The 24,111-nt window shown below is 40.5% G+C and overlaps 1 protein-coding gene across 1 annotated transcript in view; it reads right to left on the reverse strand.

The window, feature by feature from the left end:
* Positions 1–19,123: 19,123 nt before the first annotated feature.
* Positions 19,124–24,111, reverse strand: part of c1qtnf4 (C1q and TNF related 4) — a 29,701-nt gene continuing 24,713 nt past the window's right edge. The window contains exon 3 of the mRNA XM_086072204.1: positions 19,124–23,037. Coding sequence (XP_085928330.1) covers positions 22,237–23,037 — 801 coding nt within the window. The 3' untranslated portion in view covers positions 19,124–22,236. The remainder of the gene's footprint in view (positions 23,038–24,111) is intronic.

A 24,111-nucleotide genomic window follows, 5' to 3' on the forward strand; every position in this document is an offset into this window, starting at 1 on the left:
ACCCACACCAATGGTTGCCGACCAGGTAACTGGCTTGGTGAAACTAACCGATGTTGCTGCCTTGCTGCCACGTAGAGAATTAAAGTTCATGGTGGTCAGATGTCAGATTCCGATTCTGATCTGAGTTATAACAACCTATCTAAACAAATAGATGCTGGTCTTGTTGAAGGGTTTACAGAGGCTGAGGTTATACGAACAGTGCTCAAAATAATCAAGCCTGGTACCTTTAAAGACATGCTTGTTACCAAAGATAGCTTAACTGTAGCATAGCTAAAGCGTTTTTTCAGAGCTCATCTTAGGGATAAGAGCAGTACAGAATTATTCCAGGAGCTCAGCAATGCAAAACAATATGAGAAAGAAAGCCCGCAACAATTCATGTATAGATTGATGGGGTTAAAACATCGTGTAATGTTCGCTTCGAAACAGAGCACAGGAGTTCAATACGACAGCACATTAGTGCAGGGAGTGTTTTTACATTCACTTTACCAAGGTATAAACATAAAATGCTCATACATCAGACATGATCTTAAACCTCAAAACAGGACGTTACTGATGACTTCATACTAGATATAATAAAGTCATTAAGTGAGGACCCTGAGAGACAAAACAGGTTGGGACAGACACAAAAACAAAAGGCAGTTAGTGTCAATACAGTGCAGCCAGATTGTAACAGGCAAGACCCAGTACAAATGCAGACACAGGTCCAAGCTAATCATACTGCCATACAAGAGCTGACTGCACAAGTGTCATCGCTGACTAAGAGTTTGGAAAAACAAAATTCACACGTACCCCTCAGCCGCCCGAGAAACAGTCAGTCAGAAGTAAAAGGTAAATGTCGGCAATGTATAGCCCAAGAAAATGGCAGCTGCACGCACTGTTTCCGTTGAAAAAGAGGGGCAACGAGCAATTGGCTGCTTAAGGAAGAACAATCCACAGGGAAACTGGACAAGGTCACTGGGGAGGGACCACCAGTGACCAGGGCAAATCCTAAGTCCCCCATCACAGAAACTTTACAGCTGAAAGAGAAAATCCTACCCTCGACCAGACCCCTTAAACAGCACAGAAAGAAAGCGTGTTGCACAGCTAATTGGTGGCAGTTTTTTGGTAACTCAGTTAAATGGAAAAAAACAGCAGATGTTATTGGACAGTGGGGCACAAGTTACCATAGTGGAAAAATCTTGGGTGCAACAAGTCATACCAAATGTAACTATCCAACCACTGGAAAGTCTTCTGCCAGACCACCCACTTTAAGTCACTGCCGCCAATGGGACAGACATTCCATTTGATGGGTGAATAGAGGTTCTTCTCGAGATTGTCAGCAACAAACACGGGTCAATCTCTCTTTATGTTTCAATGTTAGTGAGTCAATAAACCTTGAGCAGTCCACTACTTGGCTTTAATGTAATCCAAGAGATCATCATGGGGAACATTGACCAAACTGATGACATCAGCTTGATAGACGTGCTGTCAGAGGCTTTAAAAATTCAAAAGAGCAATACTGAAAGTCTATCTGAGCAGGACCAGGAAGTTGCACGGCAGATGCTGTACAAAGAATCAGATGTGTTTGCACGTGAGGAAGGAGATGTTGGATGTATTCCTGGGCTCCAAATATAAATCCACACCACAGACACTGTTCTTGTCCAGAGCACTTACAACTCCATTCCACGACCTTTACACAAAGAGGTAAAGGAGTATATTCAAAACATTTTAAATGAGGGCTGGATCAACAAGTCAGAGTCAGCCTATTCTTCACCAATGGTGTGTGTGCGCAGACAACCCCCCCGCCTGCGCCTGTGTGTTAATTTCAGAAAGCTGAACCGCAAGACCATCCCTGATCGCCACCCACTGCCGAGGATCCAGGACAGTTTAGCAAGCAACTCATGGTTCTCTATCTTGGACCAAGGGAGTGCATACCATATTTTGTCAGTGAGGAATCAAGGCACTAACAGCTTTTAGCACACCCTGGTGCTTTTATGAATGGGTCAGAATCCCTTTTGGTCTATCCAATGCACCTGCTGCATTTCAAAGGTGTATGGAAGGAGTGTTAGAGGGCATCCGAGATGAGTGTTGTTTGCCATATTTGGATGATGTCCTTTATTGTTCCAAAACCTGTGCAGAACATGTGAACCATCTGAAACAAGTGCTGTGCCAAATGCGACAACATGGCATTAAGCTTCGGCCAGCCAAATGCGAGCTTTTCAAGAAGCAAGTCAGGTATTTGGGACTAATGGTGTCTAGAGAAGGCATTCAAATTGATGAAGAGGATTGGGGGGCAGTAATAGCTCTGAAAGAAAAGAAGCCTCGCACTGTCGGAGAGGTTAGAACATTGCTTGGATTTTTAAGCTATTACCGGTCCTGTATCTAAGATTTTTCACGACTTGCAACGCCCCTGTTTCAGCTTCTTCAGAGCCCAACTGAGACAAGCAACGCCACACAGCCTGAGATGGAAAAAAAGAAAGGTTGAACATTAAAAGGAGATAAAGGACAGCTTCTCTCTCGCATGCCTATAACATGGACAGTTCAGCAACAAGATGCGGTATCCAGATTTGTGAAACTACTGACCAACCTGCCCATCTTTGCCTACCCAAGTTTTGATCACCGTTTGTATTGCACACAGATGCATCTAAGGAAGGCTTAGGAGCTGTATTGTACCAACGGCAAGAAAACAAACTGCGTGTCATGGGTATGGATCCAGAACACTGACATCCGCTGAGAAGAATTACCATTACATTCTGGTAAATTGGAGTTCCTTGCTCTCAAATGGGCCATCTGCCATAAGTTCCGTGATTATCTGTATTAAGCACCAACCTTCACCGTCTATACAGATAACAATCCTCTGACCTATGTTCTAAGTTCTGCAAAGTTAAATGCTACAGGTCACAGATGGGTTAGTGAGTTAGCAGACTTTAATTTTGACATTAAACACAGGCCTGGCGTTGTCTAGCCATTCAGTAAACATCCACATGGATGATCACACAGAGTCAATTTCACCAGAGGTAGTGACAGCCGTGCGGCAAGGTAGTAAAGCAGCACAAGACAATGATGTTCCCTAGGTTGCTATGTTACAACTTACCTACGAAGAAGTGTTGTGCCATTTGACAGCCTTTCAAGTATCACTCCAACAAGCATCAAAGATGCACAACAAAAGGATCCAGCTATCAAGTAAGTTGTCTGTTTGAAATTGAGAGGATGGATTCCCAATGAAAAAGAGATAAGGACAATGTGTAAAAAGACCAGAAGACTACTCTATGAATGGAATAAGTGTAGCGATTATTTGGGTTGCCGTAATGGCTTATGAGAAATTTAGACGGTACTGAGAGGAGTTGTAATTTCCTCAGCAACCTCTGGGGCACCACGTTGATTTGCTTGTTTGTAGGAGCAAAATAAACGATAAAAATCCTATTATCAAGTATTCATAATCTGAAGTTGCTACTTTAGTTAATCATGGAGTTTGCTTTCATAAGAGAATTACTAATCCACTCAGTCAACACAAATTATTCGGCAAAAAATGAATTTCTAGACAACAAATGTATTTAGTAAACACACATATATATCAGTTCACAGCCTAACCTATCAATGAAACGGAATAAAAATGTGAATCAAAGATAAAAAGAAAACATGCAACCTAACTAAGATAAAGAAGGGGTAGATGAAAAAGGTAGATGGGGGATAGAGATGGAATCAATCCTTTTATTCTTGAATGAAACGTTGCACCAGTAGTATATGGTCAGATTGCAATCACAGCGCAATTTACGGACTGGTTTAGTTTGCACGAAAGGAAGAGGGACTCTCGAGCGTCGATCCTTAGTTGAAGAAAATTCTATTTGAGGCAATCTGGGCAGTCGGCGCACGCGCAGCTAAAATGCTGCTCTGGAGTCTCTGGCTGCTGGCGAGGTGCACGCGCGGCGTGGAGGCCAAGGCAAGTCCTTGGCTGGCGTACGTTCCGGTTGGTGGTGATGTGCTTGCGCGGTTGAGAGGCCGCAGGCAGGTGTCTCGGGCGCACGGCTGGAGCAGCAAGGGGTCGCTGGCGCACAGCGGTTTGGTGCCTAACAGCCGTCGTGGAACCGGGTTGGCGGGGCGCTGCGTGATTCCAAGAGCAGAAGGTAGGTGGGTCAGCTCTCCACAGGAACAGACGCGCGCGCTGTTGTTTAAGTCCGGGGCTCAAAGAAAGAAGCCACGTGGTCGCTCTCCGCGTTTTCAGCGACCACGTCTCTCGTGATGGTCAGGAGCAGTTCATAGGGCGAAGGAGAGGGGAAGAGATCATGGGGCCAGACGTGAGGTGTAGAGCAGGTGGGGAAGAGAGGAGGGAAGAGAGAAGGAGGGGAAGAGAGAAGGAGGGGAAGAGAGAGAAGTTCCTTCGCGCTTGTTTTTAAACTGTGTCCCAGGGGGCCGGCAGTTTGGTCCCGCCTCTTCCGTGTGCATGAAGCAGACTTGGTTGACTGAGACCAAGCTTTTGGGCTAGCACTTGATAATTTTTTATCAGAATTGACAAGCCAGATGCTTCAATTATTATTCTGAACACATTTCAAACATTACCGCGATCATAAAGTTATTGAATCCGCTAAATTTAGGTGGCTGCAGAAATTACACACATCATTCATTTGAGATAGACATACAGGTTGTGTACAAAGATAAACAACAGGAGTCCCTTGATGTCAGTTAAGTACATAGAATCTGTGTATGTCCCGAATTATGTAGACTTCAGATTAATTAGGAGCGGCAGGATTCTTGAGGATAACCGATAGTGACCGCTGGAGGGCACTGTTGTACCATATAACTTCCAAAGTGCATTGTTTCAAAAAAACACATGGCTAATTCCTGTGGATAGACCAGACCATAAAAGATGGTCTGGGGACTGATAAGCAGTCTTATCGCTAGTTAGCTTGATAAAAACAGACTTCCCGGTCTGTAAGAGCTGTGGTATGCTGGGGGTTGTAAAAAACGAAATCCAGTCCCTGCTGGAGGGAAACTCAAAGAGTCCTTTTGAATTGAAAACACAGAGTTAAGACACGCACACGTATTCCCCAGGGGGAAATGTTTAAAAAGACAAATAAAATGGAAAAATTGAGGGTGACGGGCAATATTTGTTACATAAATTAGAGGTGGAAAATGGTTTACTGTACCGAAAAATAACTAAAAACAGACAACTGGTACTCCCTGAACAACTCAGACTTTTAGTGTTGAAAAGCTTACATGATGAGATGGGTTACGTTGGTCCTGAAAAAGTGTCTCATCTTGCTCGAGAATGTTTTTTCTGTCTGTATATGCAACAGGATATTAAGGATTATGTTACAAAGAAATGTCCTTGTATCAAGTGTTAGAGTAGACAATATTAAGTATTGTACTCTTTGCGTGTTCAATTAACTGAATGGTGAGATTCTGTTGAAGAAGTTCCTTTGCAAAGGTATTAATTACCAGAAGCTTCTGGTCACACAATTGAAGTCACCCAAGCAGTGCTCTGTTCAAATGTGTCTTCTCTCCAGCCCACATCATTATTTATTCACAAAGAGGGTTCATAAAAAGTCAGCCCACAACACACCTGGTTACAACTGAATGAATACAAGAGAATCCGTTCCCATGGGTATAAATCAGATTAGAAAAAATACAATAATAATAAGCCTGACTCCCTTCCGACACAGCAGAATCCCAGCCCTCCCATTAGATAACGAATGAATAGACAGACCCGTTGCTCTTTCTCATGAAAGTAACAGATAAGAATATAGGTCTATTCATACAATTCATTGAGCCTACACTGAATCAACTAAATCCAAAACGGCTAAAATATAAATTAAAACTAAAAACAATGTTAATAACTCATCATTCCCTCATTTGAGCTCTTGAGAGCTCAACACATTAAAACATTTTTTTTTCAATGGTTGTGTGGTAAAAATAATTATCCTTAAAACATCCCTTTAGCAGAAGAGGAGATAGTTTAACAATCATATGACATTAAAAAACAATTTGATACATTTAAAAGATTTTTAGTGGAATAAGCATAGCATATGTGAGGCTTAACATAAAATGTTGTTCATTAAAAAGTGTCGCAATGTATCGGCAGACGAATATGTGTTCTTTGAAGCCATCTTGTGATGAAGTTTTGTTGAATGAAAAAAGTGACGCAATAGTTCTTTTTCTTCTTTAAGAATCTGGGGTAGACTACCCAAATTCTTCGATTGGTCACCGGGATTATTCTGCCCGAAAAATGTGACTCTTCTTTGAATGATTGCCCAAGAAAAGGCACTTGACTTGATCCGTTGACTGATGTCCTCAAACGGTGTCGAATGATGTCGAAACGGCCGCTCCAGAACGATCACTGGGTCAGCTGACGTGGCTCCAGGTCGGAGGTGATAAGATTGATGATCATCAGTTGATGAGATAGCCGAGCCTGGCACGTCTCCGGAAGCCTTGTAGACCAGATGTGGAATTTTCACCAACCCCCTGGGGCCGTTCTCCTGAGTGCAGAAACTTTTCATTTTTAGTTTCTCATAAATTTTATTTGGAGGAAAAAACCCTGATAGGTTTTGTTAGTTGGGATTAGTAAATGTTATTTGATTAAGATCTGTAGGTCCTGTGCTGTTGGAACAGGAAAATATCTATTTTTGTGACATTAAAATAGAGCCCAGCCTTTGATTGAGTTGAATGACATTCGCTCATTCATAAATATAAGACAGAGCTTATAAATATTTATCTTTCAAATAGGTTTTATTCAATAATAGGTAATTTTTTTACCATGCCTAAATTTGTTCTAAATTTGCATAACTGTGCCTTTCATATCTCTTATTCTCTTCCCAGAATCCCATGACCGGCCGAATCCTGGCATGCTGGGAAAAACTCACATATATTCATATTATCTATACTCTTTTGCAAACACTGGGCTCCAAACATTACATTTTTCAAATGTGATTCCGAGATAAAAGATATAATATAATGTAATTACCTTCATTCGGCGAATATGCATTATTGTCCTTGCTTGCTTCAGACTTACTTTGCGATCGATTTCCTCTGGTAGATTTCTTCAAACTGTGGATTATCACTTCAAAACCTTTTCATATTCAAACTGTGGATTATCCTATTCAAACTCATCCTGTCAATTGGAGTGTAGGCCGATACCCCACAACCTTTTTAATTTCGTTTTTAAGTTTGATTTTAATTTTCTAACTCGTCTACATTGGTTAAATTCTTAAACATAAACTCCCTCATTTGACAAAGATCCACTGATTTTTTCAAACACGTCAAGATAAAGGGAGGACAAAATAGAGACCTCATAACTCAAAAAACGTCATAAATAACTCAACCCTCTAAATCAGGCCATGAGATAAACAAAAGAGCTACAAAACACTATAAAACTGAGCATAAGCAAATACAACTTAAGACACTAATATATGATGACTTTGGGACCATAAAAAATAGAAATAACCATATTACTCTAATTCTCCTAGAGTCCCGAAAATTATTTAAACTGCCAATCAACCTCACCTCTTTGGTGGGGCTGAGGATAAAATCACACAAAATTTACAAATATCTACCATTTCCTAGATTTAATCAAACTAAAAATTATCTTCAAACTTCTAATCTTTTACATATTAGCGGGGCTCATAAAAAACACAGCACACAAAATATTTCTGGGATTTATAAATCACAGTGCTATAAAAAAAAAAAATCTAATTTAGCCATCAAACTCTTAGTTAGTCTTTTACTTGTTACTACTCATTTTATTCTATTATTTATTTTATACTATAGCTGCAGCTGGACGAAGTCCAAAAAAGTTCCTCACGGGGAAAATAAAAATATATCATATCATAACATATTAATAAAATTCCCATTGTACCAATTCAGAAACTGATTCTCCCAAAAATTTAGGCAAAAATTTAGTAGGCTATAGATTGAAATAAATTTTCTCAATCCCTCATTTCAAATTCACATATGTCGTTTCCAATTTTCTGAAATATCTTGCTATAGATCACAGTTCCCCACTCAACACATTAAAAATGCCTTGCATATCACTATGTAGCATATCCCTGAACAAGTATTCCCATTCCGACCACCAACTTTCTTTGTCCAGACCCCCAGCAAAAGGCAGGACGGCAGCTGTTGTCAATGTTCAGTCCTGGCCAGCAGGGCGGCTGCTGTGGCAGCAATGTTCGGAGCAGGCATTTAGATTTCCTCTGGATGCAAAACAGCCATAGGGGAGAAGTCACTATAATGAGGCGTATACACAGTCACTGGGCATTGAGGAATTTGAACATCATGTTTTTCTTAGGCACAGGACGAGAAGACTGTTGCTCTGCGGCTTTTGACCTTTGATCTCTGCCACATCCATTCAGACGCAGTCTGCAATGTGGATCCGATGACACACAGTCTTTCTGAGAGCTCACCTGATCAAAAAAAATGCACACTCGTTGATACAATGCATTAAAAATGCCAGACTGAGGATATGGGATCATAGCAAGACAGTTCACTCCCTGCTTTCTCAAAAATGTTTCGTAAAAAACACAGCCTCTTTATTCATTTCTTTTTTTTCTTCTTTTTTTTTTCCCAATACCCCTTCAAATAGCTACTAGCCATACAACGTATCAGCAGCTGGGGCGCATCCCGTTCGCAGTTTGTAATCAGTGAAGGCCATCAAACCCTCATCTGCCTTGGAACTCAAACATCAGTTTCTGAAATGACACACTCAAAAAAAAATATATATATTAAAAATCATTATCAACATGTCAATTTCAAAAACATTCATAACTCCTTATTCAACTATCTTACTTCCAGCCACAGCTATACAGATGTAGGCATAATTATATCAACTCAACATAGCTCAAACAAAATGCCATTATTTTATCATTATTCTTTCTTCATTTGTCCCGAAAAGGGAAAGTTAACAAATTAACCATCGTCATCAATCATTAAAATATAAAGACTATTAGCTCAGTCACTAAAAAAATAAAAATAAAAATAAAAAATACAAATAAAACACTAATTTAATATTCTTTTTTCAAAAACTCAACAATATCTTTCAAATATTATTACTTATTTTATATTGTTTATCATTCCTCTCTTACCATTTTGACAAAGAAAAAGTCCCATTACGAGGACACATTATGCTAACAGCGCACAGCCCAGCCCCCACCTTTTTTTTCTAACCTAGAAACGGGGGGGGGGGGGGGGGGGGAATCTTAACATTATAAATCGCAAAACCTATTTTATCACATTCCCATTAATAAAACAAACGCCACTATCACAACAGTCTCATCTCACACAAAACAACACCAAACTTAGTTAAAATATTGAAGAAAAACAAACAAAATCCCCATATGCACATTTCTCACACACAATAACAATAATAGCCCCCACCTTTTTAGAAGCTAGGTCACACACTCAAATGCATACGCACACACTCTTCAGTCATTATAAAATAATAAACGGTGTTATTCTATCAATTCGTTGTCTACAAATCTTATAGCATTCAAACTGCAGTTTTATACGGTGATTTCAGTAAACGGGTAACTTCGAACAAACCACCCGTAAACTGCTCCACAAATGCTGGAGTCATTTTAGCATCAAATTCAGCCTTTTTCCATTACCAACAAAAAAAATACAAAAGTCTGACATACCATTTTGTCCAGCGAAAGCTTTTTATACAATCGATCCACAGTTCGTTTTTTCATTGTTCATCGACGCTTTTATTTTTCCCTGAACCGGAAGCGCATTCAGGACAAACCATTCTGTATCCGGTCGAAATCGCCTCCATTTTGTTTGTAGTTTTTAATGTATACTTTCGGTTTTAATACAGTGACGTCTCACTTTTAGTATTAATAGTTCAATATGTTAACACATATGGCCACACACAGACAGACATAAGAATTACGTGACCTCTCGTTTATACACAGCGGTTACCCAATCCCGCTGAGCTAAACTGTTCTCCATATATTGCAAAATTTCTGCAAGGCGCTTATTTTTTAAAGAAATTGTCACGTACCATCGAATTCAACCGTGGAACAAAAGGAATTCAAACGGGAATCCTGACCTCAAAACTACATATTGTAGAAGCGCCAACAAAATAAAACAAAAGTTACACGTAATCTCTCGATTGCAAATACAGTGATACAAAATCCAATCATCGCTGTAATCAACCTGGACCCCTCAATACTGTTCAATTTCAAACAGGCGCTTTTTCAAATAAAAGACATATTACGTGTTTAGGACGTTTTCACCAATTGCCATGAACAATTATGATAGTAGTCCTCAAATCGGCCAAAACTGCCAAAAAAGACAGAAGCGCATACCATAATCTTCAATATATATTATGGTCTAAGGATTCTTCATAGCGTTGACGAGAAACAAAACAAATCAAAAAATTAACCTCTATTTCTTCCTGTACAAAAAAAGCTTCATCACTTCGAGTCTGCATCACGTCACCTTCAAATGCACCACTCCACGACGTGTTTAGTTCAATATCGTCGGAATTATCAACTCTCCAACGACATCAAACTATAACTTGTTCACACAGATCTGATTTAAAATTTAGACAATTTGGAAGACGAAAAACCAGTTGCAGCGGACCAGACAGACACAACCTCTCTACGTGGATAACAGTCTCCACTTACCGTACTTTATTTATTTAGGCCTAGAAGTTCCGCCCGTCCTTGAACGCCGCATCTAGCTCCACGTCAAAATACCACCATCCGTTCGGTTCAACGGAGGAGACCATTCGTTATAATTCAGCGTCGGCAGTCACCATTTGTTAGAGTAGACAATATTAAGTATTGTACTCTTTGCGTGTTCAATTAACTGAATGGTGAGATTCTGTTGAAGAAGTTCCTTTGCAAAGGTATTAATTACCAGAAGCTTCTGGTCACACAATTGAAGTCACCCAAGCAGTGCTCTGTTCAAATGTGTCTTCTCTCCAGCCCACATCATTATTTATTCACAAAGAGGGTTCATAAAAAGTCAGCCCACAACACACCTGGTTACAACTGAATGAATACAAGAGAATCCGTTCCCATGGGTATAAATCAGATTAGAAAAAATACAATAATAATAAGCCTGACTCCCTTCCGACACAGCAGAATCCCAGCCCTCCCATTAGATAACGAATGAATAGACAGACCCGTTGCTCTTTCTCATGAAAGTAACACAGATAAGAATATAGGTCTATTCATACAATTCATTGAGCCTACACTGAATCAACTAAATCCAAAACGGCTAAAATATAAATTAAAACTAAAAACAATGTTAATAACTCATCACAAGCAAAAGTGTCTCAATGTCCCACAAAGAGCTCCTATGGGTTCCATCACAACCAGTGCACCCTTTGAGTTAGTGTCTATTGAGGAGGGTACGAGTACATCCTTGTCCTTGTCGAGCACTTTACACGGTTCGCACAGGCCTACACTATGAGAAATAAAGTAGGAAAAACAGCAGCTGAAGAGATATTTCAGGACTTCATTCCTCATTTTGAGTATCCAGAGAAGCTGCATCACGATCAAGGACGCGAGTTTGATAACAGCCTGTCTGTTTCAAAGATTACAACAACTCTCAGGTATTTCTCATTCACGTACAACTCCATATCTTCCACAGTGCAATCCAGTTGAGAGACTGAATCGTACTCTTCTCTAAATGCTTCGTAACCTACAAGAAAAAAAGAAGAGCAAATGGAAAGATCATCTGCCTCAGATCGTGCACGCGTACTACACGAGGCATGATGTCACATAATTCTCACCATTCTTTCTCTTGTATGGCAGGCCTCCAAGATTGCCAATTGACTTACTGTTAAGCACTGAGAAAGACAATTAAATGCACAACCATCAGACTTTTGCACAAAATTGGACAGATAGGATGCGAGTTGCCTACCAAATACCATCTGACAATAGCCAAAAGTCTTCAGCGAAAGGACAAAAACAATATGACCGTCACATCAGAGGTGTCATTCTTCAGCCTGGGGACCGGGTACTAGTGAAAAACCTTTCAGAGAGAGAAGGCCCGGGGAAAGTTCTCCTATTGGGAAAAAGTAGTACATCATGTTGTGGAAGGGTTAGGAGATGGGCCAGTCTATAAACTACAGCCGGAAAGAGATAGCAAGGTCATGCGCATCATTCATAGAAATCTCCTACTGCCAGTGAATGACCTACCTCTCGAGGAAGACCTTCCAATGGAAACTAAGACAAGACGGAGCAGACAGACTCAATCTAAAAAAGACACTGACCAGACTCTGATGGATAGCTCTGACGAGGAAGAAGATTACACTTACCGTCATGACCTTCGAAGCGGAGTCCCATGCTACAAACTTGTAAACCATCAACCGCAACCACAAGATCCTGCGATCCCACAAAACCTACAGCAAAGAAAATCTGCAGTAGCACTACAGAACCCTCAAAATCAGTCTATGGTGCCTGCAACAGCCAGAATGATGGAACAGAGTGAGATTGAGGTTGCCGACAAAATGACTGAAAGATAGCCTGATCAAGTGGATGAAATGGATGGTGAGAATGGAGGAGAAATGGATGGTGTAAGGAGGTCACAGCGAAGAGGAAGCCCGACAGCGAGACTCACATATAATTCTCTTGGTCAACCATCATACTGCCATTGGAGCGTTCAAGTGAACACTCTCTTGTACAATCAGCCCCTTGCAGCACCAGAAAACCTTCTTACCAGCCCTTCTTTCCATCCCTTTCCAGCCATATTGCCCCAACCAGTACACATGCATACACTAGTAGTCCATTAAAAAGTAAATAATGTCAGGAGACATTCTTTTAAGTGGGGGAGAGTGTAGAGAGTTAAAATCAGCGGTCTGTAAAAATGTTTAAACAAACTGAATTAGGAAATTAAAGTGGATAAAAACAGAGACCACTCTATATGTTTTTTAATGTATTTGTTTATTTTCTCTAGATTAAATAGTATAGTTTCTAAGCAGTTTCCATTTCTATGTCACTATTCCACATCCATTCACTAGGAGTTGCAGTAGCACTGGGGGCATAGAGTAGCATTTGAACACAAAGGAAGAATAAACATTCCTTCTTGAGGTGACTACAGCAGCTCAACGTGTGTCTGCTATTTTTGTCACAGCGTTTGCCGCACGTTGAGACACTGGCAGGAAGTATCGAGTTGCCCTTTAACTGGGCAACATTCGCACAGCAAAAAAATTGCCCCAATCGATCGATATATTCCGAATGGGTTTATATGAGCAACAATTATGATTATGAAAGGAGTAACCCAGGGCTCTTATTCTGGTTTTTAATAACCCGAATAAGAGCATATTTGGAATTTTGCGCGTGTTTACAAAAAGGTTTATTGCCTGCATGTAAACGTAGTCAATGCTAGGGCCAACGGCTCCATTGCAAGATTAAACAAGAGGGGGCTAATGTAATGGAAAATAATCCGAAGTTATGTTATCCATGAGGACAGAGGACTGTGGCACAGAGTACAGAATCATAATCCATGATATAAAGTTCATTTCTTGGAAGTCCAAATAATAAAACTAAAACTGAGAAAAGTATTACACTACAACACCAGTGACTTGCATATAGTACAAACTGACATTTGAGGTATATTCAGTCATTCAAACATTATCAGCAATAAAACAGGGTACTTAGTCTTCGTTATGTTGATCACCCGCACGTAGTAGCTGATTCTTGATGTAGGTTCTTGCTTCGCTGGATACAGCATCCCAAACTTCACATCCCGGCAGCCACAAAGTAGATCTTTCATTTCCTTGAAAGTTCCTCTCCTTTTCACCACAGTGGGAGGCAGATCCGGAAAGATGGAAATCCTGTCGCCATTGTAGATCAAGGGACTCTTTTGCGCTGCCCTCTGGAGCACCTCCATTTTCTCTTGATAGAAAAACTTAATAATGAACGGCCTGGGTCTCTTTCCTTGCCCTGGGGCAAGGACAGAGGACAACTGGGACAACTGGGGCAGGCTGAAGACGCTGCAGCGATGTGCCTGGTCCAATGTGGGACTGGCGTCTAGGCCCAAAGCCTGAAGTAGCTTAGCCACGGAAGAGACAGAACTGGTCCCGGATTCAAAATGTTCACGAGTCCCGAGTATTCTGGCATTGCATCTGCGCTGCCTCCCCTCTAGGTCGTCGGTTTTTGCACACAGGGCTGACACCGTCTCTTTTAACTCTTTAACTTGTGCCACAACATTGTCGGAGTATGTGTTTGAAGCGTCTTCCAGGCAAGTTAGCCGCTCCCGGTGATCCGCAAGGTTAGCGTCAATCGGCAAGATTTTAGCGCAGAATTCCGACCGAATCCCATTGATTTGATCAATAAACTGGCTGCTGAGTGAGTCAATCATGTTGTTGAGAATTTGGCATTTGCTTTCAACCTTAGATTCCAGCGCGGTGATTTTGGCGACCACATTTTGTTTCGAGTTAGCGATGGCAGTCATTAGCACGGCTGTGTCCGATGGTGTAGCATGGCTAGCAGTAGCCCCGGCTGCTTCTGACTTTTTGCCCCCTCTTGTTCCGGACATTGTAGAAGAGTCGTGTCAGACTTTGCTGTAGTGTTGCAGGTGACGGAAAGTTACAGTTCAATGTCAGATATCGTGGTATTTGTATGAAAAAGTAGCGTATCCCAGCGGAGGTGCATCACTCCTCGTCTTTACTTGTCGCTGCACACCAGCGCCCCCCAATCCATCAACATTATTTTAACTGGCCTTAAGTCATCGCCAAATGACAGCCATTATTTTAGAACCGACAGTAAATTTCATGGCCACAGTTCGTCAATCGCCATTCTGTCAACGTTATTTTAACCACTCCCGTTATGCAAAATTACTTTGGTCCTAATAACCTGGTTATTGGTTAATTACATTGACAGATGCAAACCGATTTACGGCAATGCTAAATCCGACAACAAAATGGGCATTATTGACGGATTGAGCCCTTCTCTGAATATTGACGGAATGCTCACCTCTGGTTCAAATAGTATATTTCGTTGCGGCTATGTGAAAAAACAAGTGTGTCCACATATTCATATTTTGAAAAAGGCGTCGTACACAGACAAATTCTAGCAACAAATCATATTGAGATTCAGGCATATTGTCACTGTTTACTGCTCTGTTTTAATCTAACTTTAAACTAGAGCAAGAAATAGCCCACATGGTAGTTAGGGGCAACTTGTCTCAGTCATTTTGGAGTTTGTTGTCACATATGTAAAGAATGGGCCAATGAAAAATGCACCTCGTGCAACTCAATTTACGTATGCCAGAATTGTTCTTCAGACGATTGGTTTCTGAAGAGTGAGGAAATGAATTTGCCATGTTCTGTTTCATTCTTTAAAAATTGATTTTACAGTTGTTGACACTACAGTATGCCCATATGTCAGAACTGGTTTAAGTTTCATGATGAACCATCTATCCATCCATCCATCCATCCATCCATCCATCCATCCATCCATTATTAACCAAAATGCTTCATTTTTTTGAAATTCAATTTAATCTCAAATTTCCAGTTTATGGAAAGCAAAACAGGCATTTGAGGCTAAGGGCTATGACCTATAGGTGGGTTTCATGTGACGTCACGACAAGTGGCAGATGGGGGGCAGGAAGTAATTTGTCCATAGGAAAAAGCTGAGAAAATGCCGAAGTTTTGTGCTGTTTATGGCTGTACCAACCGGTCTAATCGAGAAAAAAAATACAAGCTACTTTCGCGACCCGAAAGTTGTCATGGCTGTGCGGTGTGTGCGTGTGTCTCTGATTAAGTAGAGGGACGTGTCCTTCTGCGCCGCACCTGTCCCACATTAACAACTTTACCCTTGAGTGTTTGTTCTCCACGTGTTGTTTTTCACGTCGCCTTTAGTTTGTACAGCTCGTTTTGTATTTTTGTTTTGCCTTTACGACATCCCACTGGACGACCCAGACTTGACGTTATTTACGGACGGCTGTTGTTTTAAGGGCAATGATGGACTCCAATCAGGTTTTGCTGTAACACAGATGATTGGAACAACTTTTGACCTGATAGTGGCAGAGGGACTCACAGGGCCACAGTCAGCTCAAAGAGCAGAAATAGTGGCTGTGACAACTGCATTAAAAATAGCAAAAGATAAGACTGTGAACATTTACACTGACTCTGCGTATGCGCATGTGGTTGTGCATACAGCCATCAAAGAATGGCAAAGAAATGACTTCATGACTGCTTCAGGGACACCTATCAAACACCATCAAGACATCTTTGATTTGAAAGACGCCTTACTAATGCCTAAAGCAGTAGCTGTAATAAAATGTAAAGGACATTCAAAAAATAATGATTTTGTGTCAGTAGGAAATGATTCGGCAGACAAGGCGGCAAAACAAGCGGCGGGTTACAGCCCAACACTACAATTGATGGTGAGCGAAGGTGAATTAGGAGAAGGACAAGAAATAACCACAGAAACAATTAAGCTGACGCAGGAGAAGGCCAGTCCGGAAGAACAAAGATGGAGCAGGTATATGGCAGAAACAAGGTAAATATATCCCATCGCAGAAACAATTAAAAAAACTGATTTCTGAAGCCCATGGATTATGCCATGTTGGCGTAGAGGAAATATTGAGACGACTACGCAACTGGTGGCATCCTTACATGAGACAAATTGTTAAAAGTGAACTGCAGGACTGCAGTGTTTGTAATAAATTTAACAGTATGCCTACATCTAAACCTCCTTTGGGCACTCACGATCCAGAAGTGACTGCCCCGGGACAGATGATTTCACTGACATGATAAAACCAGTGGAAGGATACAGATATTTGTTGGTAATAGTGGACTCCTTTTCCGGATGGCCTGAGGCATATCAATGCAAATCTGAAACAGCAGAGGTCGTGGTAAAACATTTGATTAATCATTACATACCATCACATGGGTTTCCCAGAAAAAAATAGATCAGACAATGGAACCCATTTCAAAAATAAACATCTACAAGAAGTAGAAAAAGCATTGGGGCTAAGACATACATTTGGGTCAGTATATCATCCCCAATCCCAAGGACAGGTTGAGCGAATGAATAGAAATATTAAAGAAAAATTAGCTAAAGCACTGGCCTCGTCAAATTTGAATTGGCTACAAGCTCTTCCTATTGCATTAATGAATGTGCAAATGTCACTAAACTCAGCCAAAGGCTGGACTCCGTTTGAAGGTCACAAAAACAGACCATTTCCGGCTCCTACGGCACCGCTGGGAGAGTCGCACATTGCAGGACCTCCAGTACTCAAAATGTTAGCATCTACGTTCTCCAAGCTAACAAAGTCACGTTGCTTAAACCTGTCCCCACACCACTTCATTCCCCACAATTTTCCTTAAGTTTCTTCTAGTCTTGAGTCTCTAGTTTCTGTATCCTCTGTCCCTCGTGTCTCCTGTGTTCCCCAACCCCAATGGCGGCAGGCTGATGTGTTCCCCGTCCCGGCTCCACGGCAGCCTCAAGTCCCCCGTCCCGGCTCCACGGCAGCCCTGGGCCTCCTCGCCCCTGCCGCTGCAGCCCCGGGCCTCCTCGCCTCTTCCATGGCGACCTCAAGCCCATGATTAGTAACATAATTCCGGCGGCACATGTTCCGCGGCCGCCTTTTGCTTTCCGTGCCAGGGTGGCGCGGACCCTGCCATAGCCGCCTTCTGCTCTGCGTCTGGGACGCCCTCCTGACCAGCGCCACCACACTCCCCTCGTCTGGCGTCCGGGATGCTCTCCGGACTGGCCATGATGGGTTTGCCAGCCTCCGTGCCCCCTTACGCCCGCATTGTTTTTGGACTTTTTTGTTTTAGGGACATCTGGGAGGGGTACTGTCATGTTTGGGTTTTTCTTTGTGTGTCTCCCTTGGTCTTGTTAAGTGTAATCCTGCCCTTCCTCGTGGCAACCAAGAAGTGCCCTCAGCCACTTGTGTCTTGCCCCAGGTGTGTCTTGTTGTGTCGTTAGTATGTGTGTGTGTGTGTGTGTGTGTGTGTGTGTGTGTGTGTGTGTGTGTGTGTGTGTGTGTATTTAGTCTCCTGCCTCCTCTGCTTTGCTTGTGATTTTTCCAATTTCAAATCAAGTTGCAAAGACAATTGGTTGAATGAGGTTTTCAGGGTAACATAGTGCGAGAAGGTCCAGAGGTGTTCTCCATAGAATAGAACAGCATGCCTTTTATCATCACGAGACACTTGTAGCAACTTTTTAATACCCATCTTCAACTCTCCCAGGCTCATACCACACTGCCAATAAGTTCATATAGTTGCTTTTGGCATATGCATTTTCAAATAGGCCTACTAATCCTAAATATTGCACAATTGTTGTTCACCATCAAAGTCTCTGATCTGACTTTGTGATTAGTTTGAATTGCAGCAAAGGAATATATATTTGATAGATTTAGAATACTTTGAAATGAGAAAGCATTCAAGAGTGTGTGATGCAAGCAGCAAACTACAGTATATTAAAAAAGAGAGAGACCTAAAATCATTGTCACCACTCAATAGGTTAGTATTCGGGCAGGAAAAACAAAAATATTCAGCTTTCAGTCACTGGAGCCTCTCCATCATAAATTCCTGGGTCAGACTCCACAGAATTTGAATGACTAGATTGCAAACAAATACTTGAATGGAGAGGACCAGCCCTTATGTCCTGACCATTTTAGTTAACTAAAACTAACAAAAAAACTAAAATACAAAAACCAATTTCCTTAAAAAAATAAAATAAAAACGAAAATGCTTTAAAAAAATTTTTAAACTAACTGAAACTACTTTTTATGTTTACAAAGCTAAATAAAACTAACTATAATTATAGCAAAAATGTCCTTCGTTTTGGTATTTGGCAATCAATTTAATGCATGAGCCTTTGGGGATGATTTATTTTGATATTAACCGGAATCAGGACAGTGTGTCAGACAAAAGTGACGTCATCTAGCAGCAGCCAATAGAAAAGCACCTTCAGATGACGTTGCTCCCATGGACAACAGAACCACCCTGAAAACTAATTAAAACTAACTAAATTTAAAAAACAAAACTCAAAACAAAATAAAAACTAACTCAAATAAAAAATTCCAAACCTATAATAACACTGGTCCTGACTCGGGAAAACTAATAGTTTCTGTTCTTGTTGTTGCTGCAATTGTCCAGAAGATGGTGCTGCAGCATCATTTGGAACTGAACATTGATTTCATCAGTTTTTCCTCCATCGATAAAACGACCATACAACCAATGCATCTTTTGAAATAGTTTAATTTTGTTAAATGGTGCAATCGGTGAATTCACTTAAAAAAAGAAAAGAAAAAAAAGTTGAACAATTAAAACACAAGACACATTTGTCAAAATAAGTTTCAAAATTGAATTTTTGGTTTGTTTTTTCTCCCCCAACAGGTCAAGTTGGCTTTCTTGTCTCACAATTCCTTTTTAGGTATGTTTAGATCTTTGTCAACTTAATAAATTATAAACATTTAGAATCATTTCATAAGGAAACATCAAGTAGTGACATTAAACAGGAACTGTACAGATAAATTACTTTTCATAATAACTAATAAAGCAGTAACAGGCATCGACTGGGCCTGTGGTCCGTTTTCAATTCATTGAATTTTCAGTTACATGCATGCATCACATGCTTCTGGAAGTTTTTCACACGAGAATGGTCAAGTTACTTTACACACCACAGATTAATATTTTTCATAATATGTAACAAGTACCATGTTTGGGATGTGATCGAGAGTTTCACAGAGATCCAATGCAAATGGCAATTTCTTTGTGGCTGGAGTGGAAAAAGTTCAAACAAAACCAGAACAAACACAAAACAAATGAATGAGTTGCAGCTACTCTGAGTCAAAGTAACCTTTCCAAAAATGTCCATTATCACCACGAAGGTGGACGGCGGTCTGGTGGGAGTGAGAGTGTGAGTCTGGACACTCATCACGTTAATTAGTTTTCATCGCATGTGTCAGACCAAAATCTTCTTTGTGCTGAGGGGAAAACTGCGAGGAGACGTGAGAAGTGTCGGTATGTGTGCGTATGTGTATGCGTATGTCTCCCCAAGAATCTTTTAACAACCCTGATTGTACATACTAAGTCATATTTTTTGATTCTGTTGCAAAAACCAAAACATTATTCATTATTTTTTTACTGAGTGCAGTACTATCAATGCTTACGCATATTAAAATGTTACTTTGCATTATTGATTTTCCATGCAGTTATGTTTTGTCAAATCTAATCACTTTATAAATATATTTTATTAAATTATTATACATAGATTTAGTGATAATTGTTAAAAAAAAAAAAAATTGTAATTGAAATTTCCCCCAATGTTGTTGAAAATAATCGCCAAAGTTATTTTTTTAGATTTTTCAGGAAACACAAAAAATTGAAAATTTAACCATTTTCATCATGAGATGATTTAGGCAAATAATAATAAAATAACGTATGCAATTATTTTAAGAGGGTGCCGATATTGAATTTTGTTTTTTGAATGCTAATCAGTACAAACATGTTGATATTTGAAATTTCTTTCTTCTTTTTTTCTTTGTTTAAGTTCTTTCATGAATTATTTTACAAGAGATAGAAATTACAAATTTTATTTTTATTATCATTTATTATTGTATTTTATTTAGGACTGCACTTTCAATACCTTATTCTGACTCAGTGGTGCATTTAAAACTTGTTCTTGCCATTCAACACCCAGCTAATATAAAAGTGGCCTCCTTCAAAATTTAACATCTGTAAAAAAATAAATACATAAAATGGATCCATTAAATCAGAAAAACAGCATTGCGCTTCTCAGGCAGCGTTCAGTCTGTCATTTCATGTCAAGGTTAATAACAATTTTCAACCGCATCATGTTTCTCCCTGCAGTGTAAAATGAAACCGACATGCATATTAAATTGGCCTTGGAGAGGAAATTTAATTTTCCCCTTAGTGGTCTCCATCTTAAGAAATAAATTACTCTGCCAGAATTAGAAATCAAATTATGCTGCCCATTCCCGCAGGCTCAGTGATGGCATGCGGTCAACAGCACATATGGGATGGATATGGAGTTTGTACTTTTCCCAAGAGAAAGTTAGTTTTGTCCTCAGCTGCCTTTGTGGTTTAAGTGTGAGTGATGCTTTAAAATGAGAATGGCCAATTTTGTAAAAATAAATAAAAATAAAATAAAAATAGAAACAATTTGTTATGGGGGGGGGGGGGGGGGTAAACACAGAAAGAAGACAACCAGAAACACGAGACAGAATTAATTAGAACTTCCTTTCCTTGTGTTAAATAGCAGTTTCAAAAACTTAAAGGGGAAAGTCAAATCAAAAATTGTCTTCACAATAATGTTCTATGCAGCCCCACTCGTCAAAACACGGTATTCTGATTTATATTGTGTTTGTGAATTACGATTTAAGCAACAAAATCGACCCGTTTTTATCCATCTCAGGGGGCTGTACTGATATGTTGTCACCTGAAAATGACAATAGTGTGCTCAGCTAGCGAACGGCACATGACCAAACCCAGAAAACACACTGGAAAAAATTGGGAGTGATATTTACTTGGAAAAAAAACCTAGTACTTTTTTCACGCAGACATTCTAATTAAACTCTCCTTGTAAAATGTACTTAGAATTTACTAGTTTTTTTTTTCAAGTACGTTTCACTTCCCGTTTTTTTCAGTGCAGGTGAGCCATGAAAGTGGTTACCTGAGCTCTTAGGCACTGTGATGTCATTTTCAGGCGCCAGCAAGTGGTAGTACAAGGCAAAATGTCCGCCCCCCTGAGATGGATAAAAACAGATGGATTTTTTTGCTTAATTCATATCCCACAAACGCAATATTAATCAGAATACTGTGTTAATACTGGTGGGGGTGCATAGAACATATTATTGTAAAGAAAATTGTTGCCTTTACTGCCAATTGTTGCCTATGCTTCCCTTTTAAGAGGTTGGCTCACATTTCTTTTGATTGTGCAGGACCAATTGCCCAAAGTGAAGTTACAGGACATTTACCACACCATTCAATGACATAAGTGTGAAGTAAACTCAGTTGTGCTTTGTTAATTTGGATATGAGGTCCACAGACGGTGATAAATGAACTAATTCACTGCCAGCCCAGCTAAAATGGATCTTTGACGTCTATGGCCGTCATTGGCAGTGAATGAGTTAAGTCTCAATCTGGAGGGCTTTTGCTGGAAGTTCCGGAGATATTCGCATTCGAGCGCTGCTCTCCATCAAAGTTCTCTGGAGGATAACAATGGAATTCACAGGAAGAGGAAGTACGGAAGAGCCATGAAGAATCATTCATGCTCACCAATTTACACAAATTCCACCCTCAACATTTAGTTTATAGCCAAATCGCTGCAGCTAGGGCTTCTTTTCTGCATGTGACTGACTTGTAGGGTCAGTGGCAGTTGTGACGGGCAAGTCCGGGTACACCAGAAAGCCCGTGAAGGTGATGTATTTGGCGTGGTTGCTGTACGCTCCAAAGCCATCTCTCTGGTGGGAGTAGAGCCACACCGTGTCACCTGCTTTCAGCGAGAGCATCAAGCTCTGACTCTGCAGCGCCTTCTCTCCGTGGCTGTCGTCGTAAATCATCGCCTGCACTTCCAGGTGGTTCTTCATGAGCTTGACGGAGAGGGTCTTCTGAGGAAGCTTGCCCACGTTGAAAGAGAAATAGTATGCACCAGGAACACGGCACATGAAAATCCCCTCGGTCACATTGAAGTCATCCCCGATGTTGACGAACGCCGTGTCAAAGGTGACCGGCTGGTGTTTTGGCATACCAGCCTGATTCACTCCGATTATACTCTGAGTGCGACCCACTGAGAAAGCAGAACGTGGATCTTCCTCCTCCTCCTCCTCCTCCTCCTCCTCATCCTGATGTGGCTCCTCAATGTCCTTCAGATCAGACCCAACATCCTCTGTGGCCTCGTTACTATTCCACACTGGCATGTTGTCCTGTTGAAGCTGCTGCGAGTTGTCGGCAGACCGGTGCTGCTGCGGGCGGTTTGTCTTGTATTCGAAGGTGTCCGGGTAGATGAGGTAACCATTGAAGGTGGTGTAGTGTCCGGTGTTGCTATATAGAGCATAGCGAGGATCGCCATGGAGACGGAGCCAGATGGTGTCACCAAACTCCAGCTGCAGCATGACACTCTGGCTCTGGACCTAGAGGATGGAAGAACACTTTGCATGGGAGGTCTCCTTTACATCAATAAATTGACACAATGGAACGGATTGTTATTGTCATCGAAAATGCACAGAAGTACAGAGCAACACATTTGACTTCACAGGGTTCACTTCTAAGAGAAAGTCCAGATAACGATTGTTTTGCAAACAGACCAACAATAATATCAGTGTACTGCCCTCTTGTGGAGAAAGTAGTGTTTACGTGTTTTGTATGTTATTAACCCTCGAGTGCTACCGTAGTGCATTGTATTCCAAGCAATGCTCCTACGCGTACACAACTAATCTAATCTAGAGTGTAATTTTGGTTCCGGAAATATCTAAGTAAATTATTTTGAGGAGTGTTAAGTTCCAATGTGACCAAAGTTACTAGGCGCTCGTTAGCGTAGCGCCCATATAGATTAGCATTATGTTAACAGCTAAAAACGATTCCGTTTTTTTAGGGTTTGCAGCTAATTTTAGTAAATGATTCAAATGTATATTGTTTTAAACTTTAAAACACATGATTGTAATGTCCCACTATGTTTTGTATGTTACAGTTTTACAGTTTCATCCAGTAAATTATCAAAAGAGCAAGTGGCTTCCTGGTCTTTATTGGAAAAGCTGTTAGCTATCTGTAGCCCTACAGCGAGTTCCTAAATACTAGTGAAGGCAGAAGTGTCGGTGCAGTTACAGTACGTACAGGACTAAATTTGAACATTGGAAGAGGTGTGCTTCATTTTCACCTTCTTCCTAAATAAACTGTTTTAATTTGTATATTTAAAAACAACAACAACACTCAAGATAGATCATGCATGATGTTTGTTAATGATAATGTTAAAGGTTAGAGAATAAATTACGTCTGTAATGACTTATTATACAATAGCCGACATGTTATGTTTTTTATTGAGTTTTATTTTACTTTTATACATTGCAGTCAGAAAGCTAATTTTATTCATGCTATGTTATTATTGCACAATTAATTGTCATTTTAAGTATGGATTGTGTTCCTTAACTAAGTAGGCTAAAAGTGAGCAAAAATACTTAACTTAATAAGAATACCTCCTTAGTTATGAT

The sequence above is a fragment of the Leptonotus elevatus genome, chromosome 3, assembly GCF_054856555.1.
Source record: "Leptonotus elevatus isolate MCC_2025b chromosome 3, RoL_Lele_1.0, whole genome shotgun sequence".
Classification (NCBI taxonomy): Eukaryota; Metazoa; Chordata; class Actinopteri; order Syngnathiformes; family Syngnathidae; genus Leptonotus; species Leptonotus elevatus.